The sequence below is a fragment of the Lupinus angustifolius genome, chromosome LG03 (assembly GCF_001865875.1).
Source record: "Lupinus angustifolius cultivar Tanjil chromosome LG03, LupAngTanjil_v1.0, whole genome shotgun sequence".
Taxonomy (NCBI): domain Eukaryota; kingdom Viridiplantae; phylum Streptophyta; class Magnoliopsida; order Fabales; family Fabaceae; genus Lupinus; species Lupinus angustifolius.
Genome location: NC_032011.1, coordinates 24962966 through 24977397, shown reverse-complemented (window position 1 = coordinate 24977397; position 14432 = coordinate 24962966). Strand labels below are relative to the sequence as shown.

The 14432-nt window shown below is 32.7% G+C and overlaps 3 protein-coding genes across 4 annotated transcripts; all 3 read right to left on the bottom strand.

Moving 5' to 3' along the window:
- LOC109343998 (protein NLP4-like) lies at positions 24 to 3953 on the bottom strand. Its single transcript, XM_019582553.1, has 4 exons — positions 2825 to 3953; positions 2352 to 2399; positions 1166 to 2057; positions 24 to 985 (listed from the first exon to the last, which is right to left on the bottom strand). The coding sequence occupies exons 1-4, from the start codon at positions 3626 to 3628 to the stop codon at positions 147 to 149; spliced, it is 2583 nt and encodes an 860-aa protein (XP_019438098.1). The 5' UTR covers positions 3629 to 3953; the 3' UTR covers positions 24 to 146.
- LOC109343997 (small nuclear ribonucleoprotein SmD3b-like) lies at positions 7466 to 10362 on the bottom strand. Of its 2 annotated transcripts, none has more exons than XM_019582551.1 (6): positions 10251 to 10362; positions 9504 to 9692; positions 8194 to 8246; positions 8023 to 8089; positions 7877 to 7933; positions 7466 to 7772 (listed from the first exon to the last, which is right to left on the bottom strand). In XM_019582551.1, exons 2-6 carry the CDS (start codon positions 9660 to 9662, stop codon positions 7713 to 7715), a joined length of 396 nt encoding a protein of 131 aa, XP_019438096.1. In that variant the 5' UTR covers positions 9663 to 9692; positions 10251 to 10362; the 3' UTR covers positions 7466 to 7712. The 2 variants fall into 2 exon arrangements, with proteins under 2 accessions (XP_019438096.1, XP_019438097.1); XM_019582552.1 differs by having other exon boundaries at positions 10228 to 10351.
- On the bottom strand, positions 11597 to 13118 carry LOC109343996. Its single transcript, XM_019582550.1, has 2 exons — positions 12934 to 13118; positions 11597 to 12298 (listed from the first exon to the last, which is right to left on the bottom strand). The coding sequence occupies exons 1-2, from the start codon at positions 13052 to 13054 to the stop codon at positions 11775 to 11777; spliced, it is 645 nt and encodes a 214-aa protein (XP_019438095.1). The 5' UTR covers positions 13055 to 13118; the 3' UTR covers positions 11597 to 11774.

Below are 14432 nucleotides of genomic sequence, written 5' to 3'. Positions count from 1 at the left end.
GGACTAACAATATATAATTTTTTTGTACATAAAATAGAATGAATCCTTGCTTTTCTTTCTCTGTTGTATCCATACATATAACTACAAACTTCAAAGACATTCATATACAAGACAAATTTACAATCATAGCTAAAGACCAGTCACTGCTATGTAAACTCTAATGAACTTCTCAGACCAAGATTAGAAACTTGCAGAGCAAGTTTAATGGTTCTGTTCTCAGAAGATTGACAAACATCAATGCACTCCTCTAAATCTGCATCACAAGTTAGTAAAACCCACTCACAATCATCATCCAAATACTTGACATTAAATTTGCTCATGTTACTTATGTGAAATCTCATACCAATTTCCTGCAAAAGATTTTCATAACTCCAAGTCGTTGGCATCCGAAACCGGCTTTTCTCATCTCCATATGTCACTTTTACTCTATGAGACTCCTCCTTTTTAGTTGCATTTCCTTTTGTTTTAGGGTGTTGTTGTTCACCAAGTGTTTCTTGGCTTAGTGATATTGGCAAGAGTTTTTCTTCATTATCTTGACTCACTAGGCTTCTAAGCTCTGCTTCATTTCTGATCCTCGTCGACGCAACATTAGCAGAATCTTCAACAACTATGGAATCTTTGTTACCTTCAACAGCATTACTTGTGTGGTATTGTTGCTCTGACATGGTAGAACAAAGATGGCTTGAAATGGAACTCTGACTGCATGACGAAGAGGGTGATTTTAAGACATCTTTTGGGCTTAATGAGTTCGGATTATCACTTTGCTTCAAGGTGGATAACATGTCCGTTCCTGATAAATTTGGAGAAAGTAGGTCCGGGAAGTTCGAATAGAAGGAATCTATTTGACATGCACCAGATGCACCTTGAACTGAGTCTATGACAAGTTGAAGTTTTTGTAAGGAGTGACCAACCTTCTTTATCTTTCGAGAAGGCCAACGCTTTATCCCATGTCGCCTGCAGATCCTTTTCAAAGTTGTAGTGCAAACTGCAAAGTTTAATTCAAAAGATGGTTTATGAACAAACTTCTGATAGATATGCACAAAGAAATTAGAAAAGAAGCACATGTGAATGCCCCTTTTTTAGCCATATAGGCAGAACTAAGATATATGTTTGCATAGTCAGAACAGAAACATATCATGGAAACATGCATGTATACGAGGCTTACCACCAATGTTCTTCGCAGCATCTTTCAGGCTTCCAGCGAAATGTTGCTGAAGAACTTGCAGAGTGATAGTTTTATCAGCTTTGGTCCGTTTTTTCTCCTCGGTTTTACTTATTCCCACACTTGATAAGTTACCTTCGCCAAAAGTAGGACACCCCCCAACACTGTCAAGGTTTCCTTTCAAATCTTGTTGTTGCCTTAGATCAGAGAATTTTGCGCCCTTTGATTTTTCTTCAGTATCCAATGAATCAACCATCCCATCCTGTAGAACTTCCTTACAAATCGCAGTCCTACGAGATCTATTATCTGCAAGGGCTGTCACTTCATCAACTAATAAGTTAGTTTCGCTCTCCAATTCCTTATCGGTTATAACCCTCAAGCTATGACAAACCCTTTGAATAATCATGGACAATGAAGTAAGCATCCTTTTATGCTCTTCACTGTCGATGCAATTCACAGGCAAGAAGAACTCTAGAACATAGTCATCCATACTATTGTAGATGCTTCGGAGGCATATGGCAACTGCACCCTGCAATCCGAACATTCTTGCATGATGAGATAGTGGATAGTCTGTCTTGCTTAAGGAGGTTATGTCGCTTGAGAAGCATGGTTGGTTTGTCATATACGCACCTCCAGCAACACCTTGACCTTTTAACAAGTGATGCTCGGAGCAAGCATCATGGAAAGCGCGGATAGAGGGATCATTAACATAGCAAGCATGCTCCACAGGAGATATGCAGTGTAAGTAATTATCTTCCGAGTGCCGACACCCCTCTTTTCCTTGTTGGATGCATGGGATCCAAGTTTGAGCTAAAGGTAGTTTGTGCATTTCACATGCTGATCTGAATACCTCTCGAATCTCGGGTAGAACAGCCTCATAAGACTTGTGGGATGCCTGCAAAAACAAAACCATGTATTGCAAGGAAATTAAGAATCCGAGCTTACTAAAATCGTCCTCTAAGAGTGTGTTTGGTTGAGATTAATTTTGCCATAAAAGAGATGCCTTAGGTCCAAATAAGCATAATTATACAGAAGAAGGTATTTGATAAAAATATAATCATAATCTTAAAGCTGTTTTTGAGTGAAAATAAGCATAATTTTTTAACCTTCACTTTTGAGAATTCAGATTATCTAATCATTGCATATTATTTGATAATCTGAAAACAGTCTAAGATGATCTTCCATTTACCTTCAAATCCGGAATGCTTGAAAGTTTTGAGCTTCTAAGATCAACAGCCTGCAAAGTTAACAATTTTCCTCCAATCATTAAACTAATCCTAATGAATTTTGATGAGTTTTTCATATTTGTGCTTTTAACCATTCACTTGGAAAGAGAGAATCCAAGGCATATGCAATTATATTGAATTATATACCACCAAAAAAGTCAATCACAAGAGAGAAAACTTAAGATTACCATAAAAAGATGGTTTGTTAACAAGAAAAGAACAGAGGAAGTTTTAAGTTTTGTGGGGTATTGGGGGTGTTAAGGAACAAAAGGGATATAGAAAGTTGAAAAGGAAAGAAAATACAATCATAAGTTCACTGTTCTAAAACCTGAAATTCATAGGTTCAACTATTCTTAGCCTAGTTACATCTACACTTCTGTATTCTGAAAATGATAACATAACAGAAGTTCATGGAAATAAGCAAGGAGAGAAAAACCTCGAGCGCTTTGCAAACACTCTCAAGTTCGGGGCGATAATTGAGCTGTGAGGTAGTCATCACAACCTCAATAACACCCAAGCAAGTCCTGCTCCCTTGCTCAAAAATCGGAAGTGCTAACGTTCCGCGTACTTCATACTCTTGAGCATGGTCAACTCTAGGATACTCATCAATCCTAAAGAGTCTAACATCAGGAGTCCACTCAGGAACCTTCTCCTTAAATACTCTACCAGGCAATCCTGGCACCAACCCCTTTGAACCATCCTCCTCGGTCGAAAAATGATATCTCATCGAGATTTCTCGGTACTTTGCAAGGTTTGTAGACCTGGTTCCGAGGCAGAATTGGTGATCATTAGTTGTAAGAATCTGCTTACCCCCTCTATTAACTGGCACCCAAATTTGTATAAGCATATCTTTGTTCCTATTCAAATCATGGATACACTTGAGTCCCTTCATTAACTTTTCCATTACAGAATAACTTGTTCCTGGATTATTAGGTGTTGGAGCAATCCACCACCTTGTAAACCCTTCAGAAGCACCTTCAAGTGATTGAATTTCAGATTGATTTTGCTTATTGGAACTAACATCAACATTAACTATGTTGTCTTGTGTACTAAAAAGAGCTTCTTGTGATTCATGTTCATTTTCCAAAACATTCCATGAGAATAATGAAGAATCAAATAATGGAAAATCAAATTCCTCAGCAGTGGTTTCCAACCAACACCCATCAAAGAAAAGTTCATTCATGTAATCAAAATCCATTGAGATTGTTCCATCATCCAAAATGGTAGCATCATCACCCATCTACTATTTTCTACAAAAACCAAAACTTTCTCTTATTACAACCACAAAGTTTCAGTGCTGAAACCTTGTCCAATGTCCAAAGTTGTCAATAATGTTAGAAACGAATCTTGCAAAAGTAAATAATAATAAGAAGAAAATACACACAAAAACTGTTGATGATTATGTCACTGATTATATTCTTTGCTTTTTATACTAAAAAACTAATGATGAGAGTCAAAAAAGTGCATAGCATAAGCATAATAAGGTGTGATTACAAAGTGAAACCAAATATTTTTTAACCCCTCCATTGAAGAAATTGGATGAACAATGTAAAAATAAAAAGATTCTTTTTTCTACAAAATACACTGTCACTCAAATACACTTTACAGACAAAAGATACACATAGATATATATATATATATGTATATGTATATGTGTATATATGTGTGTGTGCAAAAATGATTGGAGAAGCTTTGAAATGAAATGATAAAAGTTTGAGTTATAGTTAGAGAAACATAGAGTTTAAGAAGGAAATGAATCTGTTTGTAGGTAGAAAATGGTATTATGGTAAGGTAAAGGGTGAGATGAGGAATACAAATAATGTAAATAGTATCTAAAAGATTCTTCAAGATACCACCTAACCCAACTTGCCTTTTATAATAATAATAATAATAATAATAATAATAATAATAATAATAATAATAATAATAATAATAATAATAATAATAATAATAATAATAATAATAATAATAATAATAATAATAATAATAATAATAATAATAATAATAATAATAATAATAATAATAATAATAATAATAATAATAATAATAATAATAATAATGTTGCATGAAACCTATTCAACACAACTTGCCATTTAGCATAGGAACTAAAGTCAATCCAACCTGAGCTGAGCTAAGCTTACCACACATCAATCATAAAAATAATAAGCTTCAATGATGATCTCTATTAGGTCGATGTGTTGTACTATTAGGTTATAAATTAATATCTTTTGGGATGTGTGATTGTCTATTCAACAAATTTCATTTTCAAAAATCGAACATTGATCATTTGATCATTCTAAGAAAGTAAGGATCTAATAAAATATTATATCACTTGATCAACTTGTTGTTAGTTTAGATATGGGAGCAAAATGAATCAAACTTTTATAAAAACTTTGATCCCTCCAAAATTTATATTTACTAATTTGATAATTGAATATCTAAAATATTCTTTGGTACATTTGAGTGCTACATTGAATTTTACCTTTTAGGATAAGATTAATATACAGAGAAATTTATAAGGAAGAATTGAATATTAACTCAAACTTTTAACTTCATGACTATGGGATTCAATGGGTGGATATAGATTAAATACAGATTAATCAAAGAGTAGTGTTGTTTTCAGGAGTTAGTCTTTTCTGCTGTTTATTTTTTAACTTTACATGTACTACAAAATGTAGTTTTATTTTTATAATTAAGATTTGACAATTTTCCTTTTTAAAATATGTCAACTTGTGATGTCATCAATTACTCATTCCAAATTTTGGTATATAAAATGGTACTTGCCGCTTGCTTTTACCATTGAATATCTTGAATTAAGAAAGGTTCAAAATTAGCCAAGTCCACTAGAATCTTGGTTTAATTTTGTTTGGGTTATAAGAATTTAATCAACTTTCAAACTCAATTTTTATAAGAGTTATATATGATATAGTCCTCATAACTCCAACGAGTTGAATCGAAATCTTCTATATTAACTCAATAATATTTTGTCCAATATTTAAATGTATTAGTATGTCAATTAATAAGAAATAAAATGAGATGTTTTATTTATTATTATGCAAAACATAAAAAAAATTTGGTATAGAAGATTTAGGATCTTATCTTGAATACAATAAGATTTTGCCTAGTAATAAATAACATACCTGATTTGATTTTTCATTAATTATCATGCTAGTATATTTAGGTATTTAACAAAACATGATTAAATTAGTATATAGAGGCATAAAATATTTTTAGTATAGAGAATTTGGATTATGTGTTTAGTTTGTAGTATACGGCATTCTAAGGTAGATTACTTGTTTCCAAGTATTTGTACAATCTTGCCTTTGTAGTACATGGGACTAATCATGATGTGTGATGAAATCAATATTTAAAATATTGCAAAACTTGTAATTTGTACTTTCGAGCCTAATATGATTGAATCTAGATTAAATTATAACATTGATTAATTAAGTACAATAACTTTATCATCATAATTAATAGTTTAAATTAATATACATAAGATAAAATGTGTATGAGTATAACCATTGAAATATAAAGAAAAAATTTTATGTACTATAAAAAAATACATAATTATTATATTATATATCATTCATATTTAATTATTATTAACTTTTAAATATAAATAATAAAATACATTGTCCATAAATCCTTAAACTGACTATACATAAATATTATTATACTTAAAATATATTATACAATATTTGGAATAAAATAGAGGGCACGCAAATCTGGGACAGATCGATGAAAATTAATATTGATTTGTATGATCTGAGCATAGGTCACGTTGCTATATAGAATATATTTGATTTCAGTTTGGTGGAGGCAATGGTGACATCATAAATTTGTGTATTTTAGTTAGCACCGAACCGAATAGTAGCGGTGGCTTTATCTTCATAAACTATTTTTTTTACGAAGATTGTTGCTTTAGCATTTAAGAGCTACAAAATAAAATAAAAAGAGTATAAAATCTATGTAAAGATTTATGCACATGCACTTTAATATCTACCATTCATTTTGATTACTTTTTTTGATAAGTCAACAATAATTAAATATTAATGATAGATGATACAATGACAGTGTATAGAATGTACATCTTTTTCTCAAATAAAGACAATTATCTAAAAATTTGCTTGGATTTCATTTATTTATTAATACATTAACCTTAGAAATACAGAGGGTATGTTCTTTATCTTATTTAAGGAATGAGAACCTTTTATACAGATATTAACCTAAATTTTTGAAATAGATGCCTATGCGGCATAGGACTGTGGGTCATGAAAAAGGTTGTGTTAAGCATTTGGCAAGTTGGAAAAACGGGAGCATTGCAAAAAGGAGAAAAACTTCTACATAGACGAAACTATGTAAAAACAATTAATAAGATCATAACAACACATTAATATTTTAATTTTAAATAATAGCATCAAAAATCATAAAATATATCTGTCTCATCATAATATGATATATTAGGAGCATATTCATCCAAGTTTTTCTGTGCAAATAGTTGTAACTAGTCGGTGACGCCAAAATTGTCATTATTGTCACTAATTTTCCTCTTTTTATTGTATTGTTTTGTCGATGGGATAATTACACCAACCGTATAATACTGATTCTTGATTACTAAAATATTGGTCAACCTGCAGATCAATTTTTTCTTCATATGATGACATTTACATTGCTTTCTTCATTTAATGTTTGTTGTTTTCTTCGTTTAAAAAATAAATACGGTAACATATACATTGCTTTGTAATACTCAATATAATAAAGTTTAAGAGAAAAAGATGTTACCAACTTTTAATTACTCCTACTCTTTATAACTTCGCTAAAAAAATGGTCTCTAACAACAAATTTCCACATTACCACTAAAGAGGAAAATTATAGTTCCTCAATTCCTTGATAATGTAAAACAATTAAATATTTAAAGGAGTATGGTGAAAAATGAATTTATTTGGGGGATTGAATATAAAATTAATTGGTAAACATTAGAAGAAGAAAATTACTTCATCAAATGTATAAAATACCTCATCATAAGACTAAAGAAAGTCCATAGAATATAGCTTATAAGCGGAACAAGAGAGGGTAATAAAAACCAAGCACTTAACACCAGATTAAAATATTAGAGGCGATGAAAATAAATATGGCATTGGATCCATCCACAAAGAGTAACCTATGCAAGTCTTAATAAGCAATTTCTATTTGAATTTCTCTCTCAGAAACAGATTAGCCTTCCCCAACACACTTAGACATTTTTTTAAATGGGAACCAAAAGACCTACACATTAAGTCCAACATGAAGGGCATAGATACTATATGAATGGTTGTTACTGATCACCTCCGAACAGGTGGTGCACCCCTTCCAGGTGGAGCTCCACGGCCAGCGGCTTGAGCCTACACAAACAACATTTGCAGTTACACCACATACATCATTTTCAAGGCTAGTTTGCCTAGAACTATGAATTAATAAACTAAGATAATAGAGAGAGAGAAAATACCTTTGCTCGCATTGCAACTGCTCTGCCCCTGCCAACACCGAGTGATGCGCCCTTGCCCTTTAAGAGATTAAGAAGAGCATAAATTACAAAAGCACACACAGAAAACAAATATGTAGTACTCGATCACTTGAAAAATAACAAGATACCTTGACTCTAGCATCCAAACGCTTAAACATTGGAGCATTCTTCAACATGTCAGGGATTACCATAAACCTGCAAAAATTCTTATGTCATTTCAAAGCACTGACCTTACAGGAAATATACAATCTTATTTGGAATATAAAAAATATGAAGTTAATGAGTAACATGATCCATGCCTGACTTTGCTCCCTCGAATGAATACATGCTCAAGCTGTGATGTTTTTCCATCCTGACAAAGATTAAGCCAACCCCAGCAAGTAAGGTAAGTAGTGTGCATTTTAACAAAGTAAATTTAAATTGGAGATATAAACACCTCCACAACATCATAAAATTAACAAGTGTACTTCCACAGTTTCTTCATATACCCACTATCCAGTCCACATAAAATATAGAGGAACATGGAAAAGCAACAAGAATACAAAACCAATGTTAATAACCATAAGGACTGTTCCCAATTAATCATATGTCAGTTATAGAGACCCACAAATCTCCATTCTGCACAAGTCCTCTCTCAACTTCAAAAAAATCAATAACTAAGATCTGAGGCCATCAATGCAAGTTACAGGTTGGCTAGTGTTGAATAACAAAACTGCACCATGAATCCATGAGCTATAGTAAATAGCAGCAGTGGAACTCAAATCAAACTGATGGGGTCAATAATGCTCTGAACAAATAGTTCTCCGAGCAGGCATGCTATTGAAAAGTCACTTCAAAACTCTAACTTTTATTCAGAATGATGAGAATGGGATTGAAGGACTTGCATTTTTCCTCATGTTAAAATAATGCCGAGGAAAATTGGTACAGGTTCTTTCACAGTAAGTCTAATCTTTGAAGCAACAATAGAAGTTATTTGGTTCTTGGATATTCTGGTGTGGAAAACTCAACAATGCAGCATATGTATATCTGTGATGACACAGGGAAAAACAGGCTGTTCTGTATGTCATCTCTTCCCTAAGGTGCAACAATACCTTACCTTCTCTTACGCCACTCACGTTAATAGGAAAATTCTTGTCAGTTATGTGTCATTTATTTATGGTGGCAAATATTATTTGATTCCCTGGCTCAACTCTGATGAAACATAAAGGAAAAACTTGTGTAACCCGAGAACACTTCTTTTTTGCTACCAATATTACTGAATTTGGTTCTCAAATTAAACTTTGCCAAATTATATAGCCAAACTATTTATCACTTAGCACAAGTGTTTCTTGGCATGGGGAATGGGTGTACAACTTTAACCTTTCCCCCATCAGGAGTTACGACCTACTTTCACATGGATTTCCTAACTAGTCAACCATGATTAAACTTAATAGAGGACTTCAATTGTAGCTGAATCGGTTTAAGACGCACTAAACCTAAAGTACCTAACAATAAAAAAATATCTCTGATTTCATCAAACTCAACTTCAAAACCATGCAGATTAATATTTTGGAGTATGATACAAAGAAACAGCACGATAAAATAACAAAAATGGGAAAAGGGTAAGTACCTTCGCAGTGTAGGTAATGCTCTCAAGTTGACAGTTCCAGTTGTCCTCGCACTCGATCATGCTGCCTCTGTAGAGCTCTCCACTCTTAAGCTCCACCGTCACCACGTGACCCGAGGCCTCATGGAGTAGCTTCACTGGTATTCCCAAGCTCCTGCTCATGTTTCTTCTTCCTCTAACTCTTTGTAAACCCTAATCCACCAAATACCCTTTCTCAATCAACTCTATTTAAACCCAAACAACAACAAATCAAATCAAATCAAATATACCCCATCTTGGTCAGTGCCCACTACCCGAACCCGAAATTAACCGATCCACCTACTTGGATTAAGACTTGGTTGTTGTTGTTATAATATTCAACTAAATAATATTACTTATTTAATTAAATTTAGTCACTAATTTAAAAGCAAGTCTATTTTTTGTTGTTGAAAATACACAAATATTTCTACGGTATCACATTGGATATTTAACAATGAAGAAGTGAGAAAAACTAAAGCCCTTGAAAACCCTAAATCCCATAAACCCTGAATCCCATAAAACCCTAAATCCTTGAGAGTATTCAGCATGAAATTGTAGAATGCAATGAAGAACAGAAAATAATGAAAAAATAAACATACAGAACACTGTAACAGAATGGGTTACTAAACGAAGAACACACGAAAAGTAAAAAAATAACATCGCACACAGAACAAAAGCAGAAAACGTGAAAATCAGAATAGAGAGAAATTGAATAAGGAAGTAATGGGTTACTTAGTTGAGAGTTGAAAGCACGTAGAAATTTCAGATATAGTGATTTGCGACTTTGAATTACGTTGGTGTTTTGTTTTCTTCTCTTCGTCAAAACCCTCTCGAACTCAATTTATGGTGTAAGAATAGTGTGACCCACTTCATGATCCATTAACCCGTTTTTTACCCGGCCCATTCAAATAAAACCCGTTTAAGTATTCGTGGGCTGAAGCATTGGATTGGGTAAATAATCCAAGACTCTAATTACAATCGATTTTTTGTCTTATGAATTTTTGAATTTTTTTTACTACTAAATATATTTTCTCACCTTTTTGAGTAATGAACTAATACATATTGTGTGTGTTGCTCCTTTCAATAAGTGTCGCTCCAAGAAATCAAACATTTGACCTTCTGATTATCTTGAGGATCTGGTTGGGTCTTGCACTACTAAACCAACACCCTTGTTGGTATTGAATATTTGAATTGGATTCTTTTTTTTTTTGGTACTACGGAGTGTAACTTTCACTCTATGGGAGGAGCTAGTTCCATTTGGGTGTATGGTTATCCATTTCAACAAATGTAACTCCCAAAAATTAAATCTTATTTTTTTAGTCTTTCCATAGATTTAATATGACCATACATTACTAGTTTAATTTAATCAAACCAAAATGTATAACATTTGGTTCAGCTATTAGAATTACATTTCCACATCTTATCCAACTTGGACTCTTATATTTTAGAAATTACATTAGATTGTTAACATGATATTCATATTCTCTAAATTCCTTATGTTTATGATATGGCTTGAAGAGTAACTAGTCTTTAATATTTTATACTCAATACTTGAAAAATTGAGTATTTTGGGATTAGCAGGTTTTTGGATCAACGAATGTGATTCAATGTAAATTTTGGAGAAATGTTTGCCCTGTCAAATTATGCATTTAGTGATGTAAAAAAAAGGTGTATATATTTGTAGTCCTGTGGCTGGGTTTTGCATACTATCTTGAACTATCTCAATAAAATTTTGTTTGCCCCATAGATAAAACTTATTCGTATATTAGATAAATAGATATCACCAACAAGTAGATTTGGTACATCATGCCCATGTAGTGTTTACATCCGAGGGCTAGCAATGAATCGAACCAACTCATTATTCGTTAGAAACTTGATTCATTATTTAGTTAGATAAATTTGGCTCATGAATCAAATGAGCTGAACTTCAGCTAGAAATTGAGCTCAATAAATAAACGAGTCGAACTTGAGTTGGATATAATTCGACTCGATATATATCTGAATAAAAAAACTGTCTCCACTTTTACATTACTGAAGTAATTCACAAGTTATCCATCCATTTGTACTACATCCTTTGATATCTAGATTCTGAAATAGAAATTCATACCAAACACTTATGCTTCATTCTATCAAAAGTAACAAAATAACATTCAACTTGAAGCTAAAGAGAGAACAGGATTTAACCAAAACATCAAATTAAATCAAGTTCTCCCAAATCAAACAGAAAAAAGTAAAGAAAATCCTAAAGGTTCCAACTCAATTTCTCCCTACTCTTGCACCAATCTTCCTTTTGTCACCAAGAACAGATGATGCAGCAGGAAGAGGAGGCTTCTTATTTTCCTTGGACCTACTTCTAAGCATATATCTTGGAGTTTCAGCCACACTTTCCATCTCCATTGAATAAGCAGCAGAAACTGATTTTCTAATAGTTCCAAATTTTCTTGCACTACCCTTTTTTGCAGACTCAAAATTAACACCAAGACCAATACCATGAGCATTAGCTGGTTTTACTTCATCAACTATCACTCCCTTCTTCCTTTTGAGCCTTTCATTCCTTCTAGCAGAGTATTCATCATAAAACCTCCCTCTCTGAAACACACCCCCTGCTTCCACATTAGCAGCATTAGCTTTTTCTGCATCTGCTTTACTGAATTCATCTCGAACCATCTTCGCGAGAGCACTTAACTCGCATGAGATGGTTCGGTATTCGGGACGCAGTGCAGAAGGCTCCTCAACTTCCATAGACCTAGTAGGCTGTTTTTGATACTTGGCTAAGGAACCTGTTTCAAATATCACAAATTGAGTTGAGAACCTATAGATAGCCCTTTCCGCGATATAACTCTCAATGAAAGACACCAATTGTTAGAATGCAAATATTACAATCTATCAAGAATACTAGAATTAATCTACTTCTAAGAAAATAGATATATAAAATAAACACTAAATTCTTCATTTTTCATGGATTGATTCATGTAAGAACAATATACTGTTTAAAGAGGTAAAGAAATCTTAAGATAATGATGACCATACAAATGTGATCATCTAATACTAGAAGAACATTCTAGAAATATTAAATACAATTTATTTAATTAAATCTAAATAACTAACTATAATATTCTATCGTATCTCCTTCTAATAAACTCCATAACAAACATCATAGCATTAGCATGCACCCTATCCGACTCACACTGATCACCTAATTTTATCCGGCCTAATTTTACATCATCCTACATCGCAGAGCCAGTATTTAACTGAAAATCGGGTCGAAACAGTCACCTCACAAAATAAGTTTATATTAAGTGGACGAAATCCAAAATCAATTTTACAAAACCGAATCCATTCAAAATTAAAACTTTAAGATTCATAATGAAATGTAAATGATTTAATGATCGGTGAGGATGAAAATGGTATAAACCTGTGGGAGTTTGAAGAGGAGTGGAAGAATGAAGATCGCGGCGAGGACGAAGACGGCGTGGAGAAGTTGGAAGCGGTGGTTTTCGAATACTTGATTTCATCTTTGGTATCGCTGAATACATTGAGAGAAAGAGAGAGAGAAAAATCAAAACTTTTTAGGTTTTGTTATATAACTGTTGTTGCTGCTTCTTCCCCTTTTTATTTGAACAAGAAGAAGAGCGTTTTCAATTGCAACGGTCATATTTTAGATCCAACGGTGGATAATGCGTCATCGTGGGAAGATTTTCCTTTCATTTTATTGACATTGACATTGTACCTGCTATACTTTAATTCAAATTAATAATAAGAATAATATATTTCTTTGTTGGGTTCTTTTTGTTGCTTCTCTTGTTTATGGAATCTTTGTATTTGAAGCTAGTTTTGCTATTCATTTTTCTCTTAGGTCAAGTCACTATAAATTAGTTAAGGCTTAATTCTAATAAAAATAATATTAAACAATTTTTTTAATAAACACTTGCTAATAATATACTTTTAGGGGAAAAAATTAGCATTGTTATTCTATTTTTAAACCATAATAAAATATTTGTCACAATTTGCTAAAAATATTATTCACTATTTATATTTAAATGATAATAAAATCACATTCAACCCATAGAGAAGCAAAAATAAAACCGAAACTGCAAAAATTGAATGTGTTTGAATTTATTGGATTTTTTTATTAAAGACCGATCGGTCCGGTTTTCGAATTCACCTCTTGCATCCGAATCGATCCAGACCAGACCGAAGTTGTGTAAGTATGTAATCCTTACACTTAACCTATGTCCAACTCCTAATTTGTTCTTTGATGCCTAAATTGTTTAAGTATTATCTTGTGTTTGTTGTTGTTAATACTAATGATGCTATTATCGTTGCTGTTTACTTAATGTCATTGTTTACTTTATTGATATTGTCTTGCTGTTTATTGATGTTGTTTACTTTTAATGTTGTTGGGCACTTTTTAAATGTTGTTTTGATGTTGTTGACATAGTTATTAAAACCGTTTCGTACCGGCCGGTTCAACCGGAAAACCGGTGAACCGGGCCCCTAACCGGTACGGTACAGGTGTTGAACCGGCCAAGTATCAAAACCGGTCAAAACCGGTCAAAACCGGTGAACCGGCCGGTATTTTACTAAACCGGCCGGTTTATACACATATTTTTTTTTTTATAAAAAAAACTTAAAAACTTAAAAATCAATTACAATGTGACCCATCTTTCCAACTCTTCTTCAACCCTTTTCAAGGCACATACTTCCAAGACATACTTAGATTACATCTTTTGGTTTCGTAACATTCGTGTGTAATCTCAGTGACATTTGTGTAATCTTTGAGTACTATCTGAAGATAGGATTTGGTAGAAAATTATAATATTCATATGAGACAACTTTGACTCTTTGGTGTTAAATATGAAAACTCCAAATTTATTTGTTTTGTAGAGTGAGTTGTGAACTTATGTCATTTAT